This window comes from Mauremys mutica, chromosome 24, assembly GCF_020497125.1.
Source record: "Mauremys mutica isolate MM-2020 ecotype Southern chromosome 24, ASM2049712v1, whole genome shotgun sequence".
Classification (NCBI taxonomy): domain Eukaryota; kingdom Metazoa; phylum Chordata; order Testudines; family Geoemydidae; genus Mauremys; species Mauremys mutica.
Genome location: NC_059095.1, coordinates 18,734,055 through 18,747,256, shown reverse-complemented (window position 1 = coordinate 18,747,256; position 13,202 = coordinate 18,734,055). Strand labels below are relative to the sequence as shown.

Genomic DNA, 13,202 nt, shown 5'->3' with positions numbered 1-13,202 from the left:
GTTCTTACCAAACAGAAAGCTATCAAACTAAATTTCCTTTTACATCTTCTAGGCTCTTCCCTTTATCTGGAGGTGATAGATTGGATCACCTTCCTAACAGCCCCCGATTGCCTTATTTCAATATGACTAGTTTGGAATGTGAGGGCGTGATCATATACTTCCCAGTTTATGGCTGCTCCCACTGCTTAGCCAAAGGCCTTAGCTTAAGAACAAGGCCTCAGACTGTCACAGTGAGAGAAGGCCCTTACACAGATTCTTTTATACCTCTGTAACCCTTCTGCCCTTCTGAGTTGGCAGCAACAAGGGCCGGGTTCAGTATCCAGGGGTTCCGTGTCAATAACGCAATGCAAAACCGGCTCAAGCCCCCACCCAGTGACCTGGGACAATTACATACCACCCCCCCGGGCACCTCTAGGAGGCAATACTTCTCCTCTCGCAAGCACAGAGTCTGAGTGTAGCAAAATCCTTTTAATAAAGGGGGGAAACAATGTGGCATCATGTTGGGGAAACACCACAAAGAGGGTTCATAACATAAACCATGAGCAAAAGACCCACCAAGAAAGTTTGGCAATGTCCTTTTCCCCTCAGGGTCTTAAGTCCAATCACCCCAAAGTCCAACAACCCAAAAGTCTTTGTCCCTGGTCAGTGCCGCCCCAGAGTTCAAAAGTTTATCTGCAGAGTTTTACCCCCCCCCCCCAGCCTGGGTGGAAATGTGTGTGTGTGTGGTGGGGGGGCACACAGGGTGTTAAGGGACACCTTACATGGGCCGGGGCTGACTGCTCCACCTCTCTGTGGAGTTCTGCTGCAGCCATCCCCACAAACCGCTCCACTCCGCTCACTGTTCCGTGGGTGGCTCCAACCGTGCTGCAAACTGCTCCGCTCTGCCAGCCGCTTAGCAATAGATCTTCAGGCTCCCCCACTAGTTAACACAGCACTCAGTGACCTCAGCTCAGTAAGCTTAGCTCTTTTAGTGATTTCAGCTTGTAGTAGGGGAGCCCCAGTGCTGGTGCACTATTGGCCCAAAGTGGATTCAGCTCAGCAGCCTCTAGATGGACACCTAATGGAATCAAAATTAGCTCTGCTCTTCAACAGTGGAGAGAGGCAGAGGTGCAATTAGTGTTCCAGGCCCGCAAAAGGGGCCCAGGCAGGCACATACCAGTCCCCAGCCTCTCTCAATTCACTGGGTTTTGGCACCCATGTCCCTTGTCTAGCGAGTGCTACTTAATTGATGGTGAAACTCTCTGTCATAAAGCAGTCTCATAGTTCCTCATTCACATAATCAGGGTGACAACACTTTATTCCTCCTGCCCCAATAACAGAGAAATTGGGGATCCCAGAGCTGTCAAAATAACCATCCCAGGCTGCCGTGGGCTGTGATAGGCAGGGTAGGTGTGCAAATGCAAATACCTGAAATTCCTTTCCACACTCCCTGAAATTCTTTCCACACTCCCCATAATTCACCACCAGATGTCAGGCTAGAGCTCATCCTGATTCTGCTTACACCTTATAACTAGCTAAATGATAAACATATACCTAAATTCTTAAAGTATAAGGCTTTACAGACAGGACTGAATATCTATATCCTAACTGTATGCAAGACACAAGGTTAAAAAATAGACATTTATTCTTGAGAAATGAATACTCGGGGGGGAGGTCTTCATATAAGTTAAGTTAAGGACTGTTAGGGAGAGGATGGTGATCAACTGCTCTCCAGCTGCACTGAAGATAGGAGAAAGGGGAATCAGCTTACTTCGCAGTGAGGGAGATTTAGGTTAGATAGTAGGAAAAATGTTCTATAAGGATAGTTAATCTGTGCAACAGGCGCATGCTCTATCAGCTTCAACAGCCTGTGGGAGGAACTGCTCTTTAGTGTCTTGACCATATTTGCTGCTTGGGGTTTAAGCCGTAGGCTCCTCCACCGCCCCGTATCACAACTCTGAGCCTTCAGCCTGCCTTCCTCTCTGTGACCTCGCCTCAGTGAGTCTACTTGGACTGGACCCATGGAGAAATCTTCACACCCAGAGGACGCAATGCAACCCCCACCTCAGGACTGCAGTGACTCCCAGCCTGTGCAAAACAGAAGGGCTTATTGTACCTCTGAACCTAGCAAGGGGCCTCAGGCAAGAAACTCTCAGCACCGTCCTGCTGGGCTTCTCCCCACCCAGATGGGCTCAGGCCGCTCTTTGTTCCCAGCCCAGCAGTGACTCCTCCTTCCTGTGTCCTCCACCATCTTCCCCAGGCAAACAGATCTGCAGGGGACTCTCCTGCAGCTCTTTGTTCTCTCCACTGCCCCTAACTGGCTGGCTCCAAGTTGGGATGGGCCTTCAGGTCATCAGTTGCTAAGTTACAAAGTGTCCAGGCCATGGTCTGGGGTCCCAGCTGCTAGACTGGGTCACACCCATAGGCTCCGACTCCAGAGGTGGAGCACCGATGGAAAAAAAATAGTGGGTGCTGAGCACTCCATGGCAGGCCCCTCTTCCCCCCCACTCCCCAGCACCGGGCCCTGCCAATCAGCTCATCCCTGTCCCCCCAGTGCCTCCCACTGGCTGCCATCACCTGTTTGGTGGCGTGCTGGGGGTGGGCCTGGGCGACAGGGGGTGGGCCTGGGCGACGCATGGCCCAGATGCAGGGAGTGGAAGGAACGGGACCAGCCCCTTCCAGCCACTGAGATGCTGCTCTGCAGCCCTGCGCAGAGGTTGCCAGAGAGAGCATGGTTAGGGAGGTGACTCCCACTACCTGCCCGGGCTTCGGTGCTGGGGTCCCCAGCAGCCGAGCCAGGCAGGAAGTGGAAGCCACCTCCTCTCCAGACAGGCTCTCTCAGGCAGCTGCCGGGCAGGGCTGCAGAGCAGCGCCGGGGAGGGACCAGTGTTAAAAGCGGCTCCCTCCTGTTCCCCACCTGGGCTCCTGGGGAGCAGGGAGAGCAGGAGAACATGCTAGGAGGGTAGGTGCAACGGAAGGACAAAGTGCCCCCCACCCTGCAGGTAACATTGGGTGGGGAGAATGCGGTGGCCCCGGAGCTGGGCGCAGGGGGACATACACGACCTGCCCTTTTGCTCGTGCCCCCAGCCCCTATGGGGAGGCACCAGTTGAATATGGGGCACCCTCAGGGGAGGGGGAGGGGGCGGGGTGGGGTATTGGGGGAAGGGGAGGAGTGAGGCGGGGCCTAGGACGGAGCAGTGGGGGTCGAGCACTCTCCGGGAAATCTGGAAGTCAGCGCCTATGGTCACACCTGGTGCTCTGCAGCGATAAACACCTCCCCTCCCACCTTCGTTAGATATGCCCCACATAGGGGAAACTGAGGCACACACAGTATACATATTCGACTTTAGGAAAATACCCCACTTCATCACACAGGTTACCAAGAGAGGCTGTGGAATACCCATCATTGGTGGCTTTTAAGAACAGGTTGGACAAACACCTGTCAGGGATGGTCTGGGTTTACTTGGTGCTGCCTGAGCTCAGGGGCTGGACTTGATGACCTCTTGAGGGCCCTACTAACCCAGCATTTCTACGGCTCTGTGAATGGTGAAAAGGACATTAGAGGCACTTATAAACTAATCGCAGACACTTATTCCTGTCCAATAGACGTCCTCAGCTGAGGATGGCAACAGCGCTACCAGCTGCGAGTAGACCAGGCAGTTTACCCTGTTATAATCATGAAATTCTACAGAAAAAAAAATACATCCCCCACCATATACACACAAGCAGTTACTGCTCACATATCTAGCGTATGGTACAGGGTGTGCAAACAGCACTGCACAGCACAGAGCGCTGAGTGCACACACTAAATGTAGCAAATATTAAACTCTTACTAAAGGGGTTTTTATCCATTAAAATTTTGGAAATTATTTTGTGGAAATAAAACATAATTTTAGAAAACAATTACATCTGAAAAGCAAAAAGTGGTTTGGTGAGTAGATAGATGAGGCCAGAAATCCCACACGGGACGCTCCAAGTGCCAGAGAAAAGCTAGGGAGAGGTTGATTGGTTCTTCTAGGGAGACAGAGCAGAGCTCATCAATCTTCCTCTCTGGGATCCCCTCAGGTTGTGTCACAGACTCCAACAGGCTCTGTTAAGCTGCAGAAATTAAACACAGGCAACGTCTGTTAAGGGGAACCTGCCATAATGTTTTGCAATGACAGTCACACTGCTGTGGGACAGTCACCCTAGTGGCTGCAGTGGACAAAATCTCTAACCCTGCTGACAAAGCTTTTAGCTCAAGTATCAGAGATCCTGTGTTCCCGGAGCCTCAGGTGCTGGGCTCTGTCCCTCCTGCTTCCTCCCTTCAGTTTCACTGGAGACTGTTCTCTGAAGCAGCTGGATTTATCATTACAAAAGCTGATCTCAGCCCAGGCTGTATCAGCAGCCACAGCAAAATCCCTCTCACTAGAGTTTTTTACACCTAAATTAATCTCAGAGAAAACAAGGGGGATTTGGCTGCAAACCAGTTCCTGCACCTCCAGTGTGAATAAAAGGGAAATAAGGGATCCAGAACTCCCTTGTTCCACTGCTTGAGGTTGCTTTGCTAGAGGGGACGGGCCAGTGAGACTCAGGGTCCAATGACTTGGACGAGGTGTCTCTCTCCAGAGGCCTCAGTGAACCCCTAGGTTAGAGCCCCATCACTTACCCTTGGCAGATATCTCAGAGCCATTAGATCCTTAGTCATTTCCTGTGCAGAGGAGGAGGAGAAGAGAGAGTATATTAGCATCTCTCACAAGGCAGGTTTCAGCGTAGTTAGTAGATACGGGGACTCTCCTCCAAAGGGAACAGTCATCACCTTACTCTTCCCTAGCAGTGAGATGGTTGGTGCACAGATCAGTCTACAGTGCAGCTGTCCTGGATTTCCATTATTCACATGCAAAAAACACCCCCCTGAGTGATGCAAGTTTCAGCGCTCTAAGTGACAGTGTAGTCGCAGCACCAATGCTGGGAGCTGCACTCCCAGTGCCCCTTGTGAGAGTGGCTTTTTTAGAGCACCGGGAGAGCTCTTTCCTAGCAGTGGTGCCGCAGCAGTGCTTTAACGTTGCTAATGTAGACAAAGCCTAAGACTTTTGATGCTGTCTCACATCACAGTCTCATTAACTAGGGAAATACAGCCTAGATGGAGCTACTATAAGGTGGTTGCAGAACTGGTTGGAAAACTGCTCCCAGAGAGTAGTTATCAGTGGTTCACAGTCAGGCTGGAAGGGCATAACGAGTGGGATCCCACAGAGATCAGTTCTGGGTCCAGTTCTATTCAATATCTTCATCAATGATTTAGTTGATGGCATAGAGAGTACACTTATAAAGTCTGTGGAGATACTAAGCAGGAAGGGGTTGCAAGTGCTTTGGAGGACAGGATTCTAATTCAAAATTATTTAAACAAACTGGAGAAAAGGTCTGAAGTAAATAGGATGAAATTCAATAAGGACAAATGCAAAGTACTCCACTTAGGAAGGAACAATTAGCTGCACACATACAAAATGAAAAACGACTGCCTAGGAAGGAGTACTGTGGAAAGGGATCTCAGGGTCACAGTGGACCACAAGCTAAATATGAGTCAACAGTGTAACACTGTTGCAAAAAAAGCAAACATCATTCTGGGATGTATCAGCAGGAGTGTTGAAAGTAAGCCACGAGAAGTAATTCTTTCACTCTACTCGGCGCCGATAAGGCATGAGCTGGAGTTTTGTGTCCAGTTCTGGGCACCACATTTTAGGAAGGATAGTGGACAAATTGGAGAAACTCCAGAGAAGAGCAACAAAAATGATTAACGGTGTACAAAACATGAGCTATGAGGGAAGATTGAAAAAACTGGGTTTGTTTAGTCTGCAGAAGAGAAGACTGAGAGGGGATGTGATAACAGTTTTCAAGTGCATAAAAAGTTGTTACAAGGAGCAGGGAGAAAAATTGTTTTCATCAACCTTTGAGGACAGGACAAGAAGCAATGGGCTTAAATTGCAGCAAGGGAGGTTTAGGTTGGACATTAGGAAAAACTTCCTGTCAGGGTGGTTAAGCAATGGAACAAATTGCCTATGGAGGTTGTGGAATCTCCATCTCTGGAGGTTTTTAAGAGCAGGTTAGACAAACATCTGTCAGGGATGGTCTAGAGATGAAACTTAGTCCTGCCCTGAGTGCAGGGGACTGCACTAGATGACCTCTCGAGGTCCCTTCCAGTCCTACAATTCTATGGTACCAGAGCAATAGTTGGACATTTCCTTACAATTCTCAGTGCAGACAAGGCCTATGAGTGTGAGTGAGGATCTCCTGTCAGTGGCTCCAGGCTAAAATCCACAAGCAAACACTGATGGCTGTTCAGAGGTGGCCACTTGAAAAGAGGCGATGGGTCTCTTGTCACTTACCCTGCTACAGCGTAGCCGTCTCCCTTCCTCCCTGCAGAGAGAAGGCAAATTTCAGTGAATGCAGCTCCCAAGGCAGGAACCGACTCCAATCTGTGTCCGCAGCTCAGAACCAGGGCCCCAGGCCCAGCACAGACCCCTGGCACTCAGTAATGGACTCAAGGTCTGAGGCACTCATGATCGGCAGGAGAGAAAGACACAATGAGCCAGTTTCCAAAGACCTCAGTGCACTGGGTGCTGAGCTCTTCAGAAAACCTAGCCTCATATAAACTGTAACCCCACCCAGTTTCTGGGTCTGGCCCTCCAGCAGCTCCCATTGGGGGTCGTTAGCTCAGTCCCGCAATGGGGGCAGTTACACCGTACTGACACTGGCTCCTGTACTGCTGTTGTCCTTAGGCGGGTGTGCAGGGAATCCCCCCATCCCAGGCTCTTTACCTGGGCATTTCTTTTTCCAGACGACTACTCCGATTATAACACCAATCAGGACAGCTGCAGTGATAACTCCAGCCACAATGGGAATCAGAGTGTTATTTGGTTCTGAAATGGAATGGAGAGAATGATCAATGGGGAAAAATCTCCCCTCCCTCCAAAAAACAAAACAAAACAAAACAAAACCCTCCTTTCATCCCACTGCAGGGATCAGTCAGTCAGCTCCCCAGGTTAGGGCTGAGTCCTGCAACCCTCCACCTCTTCCAATGCAGCTACCATGCATTGCACCCCACCATGGAAAGTCCTGGACACAGCCTCTACTACTTCAATTCATAATAAATATGTAGCACTTAAAATAGAAGACTTTTAGAACATTAATCAATCCTCATAAACCTTTGTGTGGGGGAGGATGGATGTCAGTATCATCCCTAAATTGGAAGGGGAAAAGACTTGCTGAAGGTCACACAGAGAGTCAGGGCAAGAGCCAAGAATTGAACCCAGGAGTCTTGGCTCCCAGCCCCTAACCCCATCTTGACCACGCTGACTTTCATGACTAATGGAACACAGTAGCATGCGATTCTGGTGACAAACTGGAAACTGACCTCAAAGCTCTGGATTTCCCTGCCATGACTGGAGTTATAGACACAATGCGTGTTTTTAGAGGAGGCAGGAATTGAACAGGAAAGGATAGAGATATTTTAATACTGTTCTTGGTTTATATAAACCTGTTAAATCCTGAGTTCTCTATACACATTTAGTTTCACTAATCAGCTTCTCTTGTTGTCTGAAAGAGGCACATAATACTGAAAAAAGAAAAATATTTCTACAAGAATAAGGAAATGTGGTTTATGACACAAAAATTGGCAGGGGACGTGGTAGCAGGATTATGATGTGAAACCATCTGATGACCAGATTTCCAGTGCAGGCTGCCCTTTTAGAAATGGTTTGCACTTCCAAATGCTGCATTTTTCCACATCCCGATTAACCACGCAAAAAGATGGCTGGAAGGCAGCTCCATGTGTAATAAATTCTTCCTAGACTTTCTTGTGCTGGCGCATAGGAGACTCTCCCCACTGATGCAGGATCTAATCTCCCTCCTCACTCCATTCCAAGGCCACACCCTCTCTTCCAGCATCACTGCACACAGAAACAAGCTGCTCCCAACATTAAACATCTCTCTCTGGCCACAGGGGCAAGAATGAAGAGCCCGTAGAGCCATGTTTCTGAGAACCTGCTGAAGTTGAGACTGGGCTGGAAGCTGAAGCAAGACAAATTCTGACTGCAAATAAGGGGTAGATTTGAGCTTCCCTTGGAATGTGGTAAATTCTCCATCCCTTGGAGACTTTACATCTGGAATGGGCATCTCTTTCTGAAGGATCAGATCTAGTTTGCCCACAGGCTACCAGGTTGGTCCCTGGTGTGATTCCCTGCCCTGGGCTATGCAGGAGCTCAGACTGCTCTCTTCCAGCCTGAATGTCTCATTGTTAATCTTCTCCTTTCAGAGACACTGTATTGCTGAGACGTATCCAACAGCCCCAGAGGCAGCAAACTGGAGAGCAAGGCATGAGCCCCAGGCACTGTGGGTCCCAACTCTAGCTCAAGAACTTGACTGCAGAGGGCCAAAGGGGACAGGGCCTCACAGGCCCTGAAGAAATTCCAGCTTCAGCCTATACATCGAAATGAGAATTTTTCAGGGGTTGACAGTAATGGATTCCCCCTCTCCCACTAGGAAAACAGACACACACACAAACTCCTTACCCCAGGGGACAGAGAGTGGCTCTAACAGGCTTTCATGCTCCACGTGACATGAATAATGGGCTTTGATCTTGGGATCAATCTCCATTGCCACCCAGGTCTGGTAGGTCCCGTCCCCACTGGGTAGGATGCCTTCAGAGTAGGTCTCCTGCTGTCTGCTCTCCCCATTTCTCAGCCAGGTCACGGTGATGTCCCGGGGGTAGAACCCACTGACCTTACAGGAGAGGGTGGTGAGGCCGTCATGAGATGACCTGTCACTCACTCTAGCTGTTGGGCGCACTGGGAAAAAGACAAAATTGAAGTTAGTTGTTTTCAAGGTCTAATCCAGGCAGCCTTTGCTGGAGCTTTGCAGCATGAAATTCTGAGACACCAGCAGCGGGAGAGGATGAAAGTCCATGAGGCAGAATCCCTCTGATGAGAGAGAACCACCATGTTAGAGGATTTCTGTGCCGAATTCACAGCATCAGCAATGGTGAATCCTGAATCCAGGTCCCTGACCAAATTTTATTAATGTGGTAACCAGAAGCCTCTGCTCCCAGCCACAGTGACACAAGTACCTTGAAAGGCTTCATTAAGCTCCAGATACAGGTGTCAATCATATGCTAGGTTTGTGCCCATCTCCTCACAGTCCCTGGATATGAAAGAGGAAATATTCTTGCCCTAGCCATGGAGCAAAAAATGAACTAGATAGACTGACCAATTAAAGATGGAAAGGACCGTTAAACAAAAAGTGACACTCAGTGCTAAATTGCCCCTCAAACTAGTTAATATTAATTGGCTAATTTCTCATAGGTTGTTACCAAAACTATTTACCCCAATATTATGGATTTCAAAGGGATTTAAACTTATGCTGAAAATCAATTTTAGCAGCCTCTTGGTACTGAAATATAAATTACATTGCTGTGTATGGATTTTTCTTCTTGGCATTTGTAAAGTTGGACAAGGACAAAATAATGTTCTGCTGAGGTTTGTGAGAGAAATAAGCAACTAGTAGAATTGTTGCAAAAAACTGGGTACAAATTTCAAGTAACTTTGAACAGCAAGCGCAAACTGTTTGAGAAGGGAAAGATTAGGGTGTGTAATGATGCTAACTAATCTGGGAAATTTGTGTCCATGGTAACAGACATCGGTAATAGTGAGTTAACATTTTGAAGCTGACTGCACTGCAACTGTCCTCCTGCCATGGAACAGTAAAGTATTTAACCTCTTCCCTTCTATGTTTGTGCTGATTAATCTTTAACTAAAAAGCTTTGATAATAAATTTGACTGAGTGTGATTATCTGATATCTTATAGATAAAAGAATCAAGTAATAAGTAAGAAAGCATTGCAGCAAAGGTAGGTCTTGAGAGGGAAATCTTTAAGGACAAGGGGAGCCTTCTTCCACATTAGTATGGGGAGGGGAATTCCATGAGTAGGGGATGGCATGGAAGGAAGCACATAGATGACTGAGGGAGAAGTTTGGACAAAGAGGCAACAAGGACAAAACTACTGTCATTGGTGGAACATAGGGGCTAGATGTAACACAAGAAATATGATGGTGCAGACAGTGAATGTGGAAGAATTACATGGTGAATGAAGCTGGCGTCCATAGAACTGGTGGCACTTCCATAATTAAGGTGGTGTGGAGCTTTCTCTACAGAGTATTTTTCAGAGTGCTCCAACATGCACACGCACAGGCAGATTGCCTTGATAACGCTGCATCACACCAGGGGAAAGAGGTAGAATTTGTGGTGTGAATTTGGACTCATTTGGTCAAGTGGCTCTGGAGATGCAGCTTCTCTACAGTGAGCTGCTTTTAATACTTTCAATTTCTTACCTTTTTTTCCAGCAGAGCTGGGGGGGGAGGGGTTGTTTCCCCACCCATCCAGGGCGCAAGGTTAGCTGAACGGCCCCCTACCCGCCTGCTCCATTTTGGAACTGGGGCTGGGGAATGGAGATGTAACTAGTAGTGACCTCCTGGGTGGCGTTTGTCTCCCTGACTTACCTTTCCTCTGCAGAGTCTCCTTCCCGTACTCTAGAGAATTTCTTAGCCAGGGGATACATTCCTTCTCCAGGTAGTATTTCCACTGCTGGTTGTTACATATTTCGGCATCCCATCTCCTCTTGGTGATCTGAGCCCCAATATCTGCTGCTACCCAAGTCATGGTCTCCCTATCGAAGGTAAGAAAGTCTCGTCCGTCATATGAATCCTGGTGAACCCCCTGAATGATGCCGTCTTCCCGGAGATCACAGCCTTGTATCATCTGGATAATGTGAAACCCTGAAACACACAGGCAGGACCCCGGGGGCTGGGTCAAGATCAGAGCAGCGGAGGGTCAGCAGCAGCCTCTCTGAAAATCTCACCAAGACCCCACTGCAGATAGCCCAGTGGGTCCTCCCCTTGCTACCGGGCCCTCCCTCGAGCCCTCCCTCCCCTGAGAAACGGAGTTCCCCCTTATGCTGTTAGGCCCTATACCCTGCCAGCTCCTTTCAGGAGGGAACCCAAACCTACAGGAGTGCCTCATTGCTGCTTATTCTTGTACGCTCCCTGCAGGGGGTGCAGGGCGGCACGACCCCAAAGGGAGTACTCCGGATACTGCTGGGGTCTGTCCCCTCCAGCTCTCTTCTGCTCTCTGAGGATCCCCCCAGTTCTGGTAGTCAGGGTCATTGTGGAGAAGAGAGGGAGTGCAGGGGGTCTGTACCCCACTCTCTCCTGCGCTGGTTGTATTAATTTTGCAAGTTTCCAGGGTCACTTGGTCCCTCACCTCCTCCATTCACAGCACCCCCATGTCCCTGTAGGGAGGGGGTACAGGTCTGTCCCCCACACTAACCTCTGCTCTGGTTTAATGACCTCACAGAATCCACAGGGTCACTCTGTTTCCCTGCCCCATCTCCCCGTGCCCCCAACTCAATCTAGAAACGGCAAAGAACCAACTTCGGATGCTTGGCCTCTTTTTCACATGGCCACTGTCTCAAGGTGATTCCCTATAAGGATCAGACCACTGACGGCCCTTAGTTCAGCTGGCCGCCATTTTCCTACAGCCAGGCTAATCGTCACAGCAACGGCCCCCATCTCGCACACAACCAAGACCACGCTTAGTTAATACAACCAGGAGGCAGGGAGGGAGACTGGGGTGGGAGAGGGGAGAGATGTTGGGATGGAGACAAGAAGGAGAGTTTAGGGGACAGGAAGGCTGTAGTGAACAGAGGACACTGTGGGGATCACGAGGAAGACTGAAACGTGTGGGGAACGGATCAGACCCCTAGCCTGGCAAACAGGGCAGATTGTGGTTGAACAAAAATAACCCACATAGGGTCCCAAATATTTTCACCCCTCCCCCCCCCTCGCATTAGATACATCGAGGTAAATGCCTTGATTTTCAGCAATGACTAGTGATTATGGTTGCCCAACAGAGACCTTTTAAGGGTGCCTGATCAGAAAGTGGGAGCACCTGGCATCTGCATATCAGACACCCCAAAATCACTAATCAATTTTGGAAAAATGTATGACAAGGGATTAAAATACAATTTGGTGTCACAGCCATAGGTGAGAGCCAAGCGCACTAAGCTGTGTCACAGAATCATGTACCCAACACATTTCAGGAGCCTCTAACAAAGTGGCTAATGCACTCTCCTTAGACGGATTCCCAGAATCAGCTGGTTAAAATTGTCCTTGTAGTCATTTTAATCCTTGAAATGTGGAAAATACTGTTTAGTTCTTCATGTAATTAGTAGTAAAATTAGAGGTGCATGTATCTTATTAACTCTGTTTTCCTAAACCTCCAGGAAGAAATCCCAGCCAGTGTGGACCCGACCTGAACCAGGCTGACCAGCATCGTCTGTGATTTGTGGGCTGTGCGATAAATAAGGAGAGGTAGCACCCTTGTGTAACTGCCCAACCATTCAGTTAGTTATAGAATCCTCCTTAGCAGCTGTACCCTAATTGCCTTACCTGTAAAGGGTTATGAGGTAAACTTAAAATGAGCCATTACACAAATTGAATCTACTTCCCCATGTTAAGTATCCTCACACCTTCTTGTCAAACTGTCTGAAATAGGCCATCTTGATAATCACTACAAAATTTTTTTTTCTCTTCCTGACAATAGCTCATCTTAATTAATTAGTCTCTTAGAGTTGGTTGGGCAACTCCCACCTTTTCATATTCTCTGTATGTATATATATCTCCTTACTATATGTTCCATTCTATGCCTCTGATGAAGTGGGCTGTAGCCCACAAAAGCTTATGCTCAAATAAATTGGTTAGTCTCTAAGGTGCCACAAGTACTCCTGTTCTTTTTGAAATGAGTTGGCACCTGACCAGGGGAACCAATAAGGATCTGTACCCTTTCAAATTGGGGAAACTACTGGGTGTGTGGGTCTTTTGTTCTCTAGGGGGAGAGGGACAGAGGGCAACAACCAGGCTGAAAAGTTTGAGCCAGGTATACAAATCATCAGCATCATACCTAGAAACTACTCATTTGGAACCACAGATGTAAGCAGGTGTTTGTCTAATGTCTCAGAAGTGAATCTGGAATTAGATCAAGCACAGAGAGGACTCATTGGTCAGGAAAATGTTTCTCTGGAGCAGATTCATAGAATTGTAGAATCATAGAATCTCAGGGTTGGAAGGGACCTCAGGAGGTCACCTAGTCCAACCCTCTGCTCAAAGCAGGACCAATTCCCAACTAAATCAAAGATTA

The 13,202-nt window shown here is 48.4% G+C and overlaps 1 protein-coding gene and 1 long non-coding RNA gene across 2 annotated transcripts in view; both read right to left on the bottom strand.

The window, feature by feature from the left end:
• Positions 1-984: 984 nt before the first annotated feature.
• LOC123355790 lies at positions 985-6,385 on the bottom strand. Its single transcript, XR_006575201.1, has 3 exons — positions 6,342-6,385; positions 4,628-4,669; positions 985-4,077 (listed from the first exon to the last, which is right to left on the bottom strand). It is a non-coding gene; the product is annotated as an uncharacterized LOC123355790 (long non-coding RNA).
• A 290-nt stretch (positions 6,386-6,675) lies between these two features.
• Positions 6,676-13,202, bottom strand: part of LOC123355789 (major histocompatibility complex class I-related gene protein-like) — a 67,016-nt gene continuing 60,489 nt past the window's right edge. Inside the window, exons 3-5 of the mRNA XM_044998494.1 lie at positions 10,508-10,783; positions 8,526-8,801; positions 6,676-6,875 (exon numbers count right to left, since the gene is read on the bottom strand). Of these exons, the coding sequence (XP_044854429.1) occupies positions 6,691-6,875; positions 8,526-8,801; positions 10,508-10,783 (737 nt within the window). The 3' untranslated portion in view covers positions 6,676-6,690. The remainder of the gene's footprint in view (positions 6,876-8,525; positions 8,802-10,507; positions 10,784-13,202) is intronic.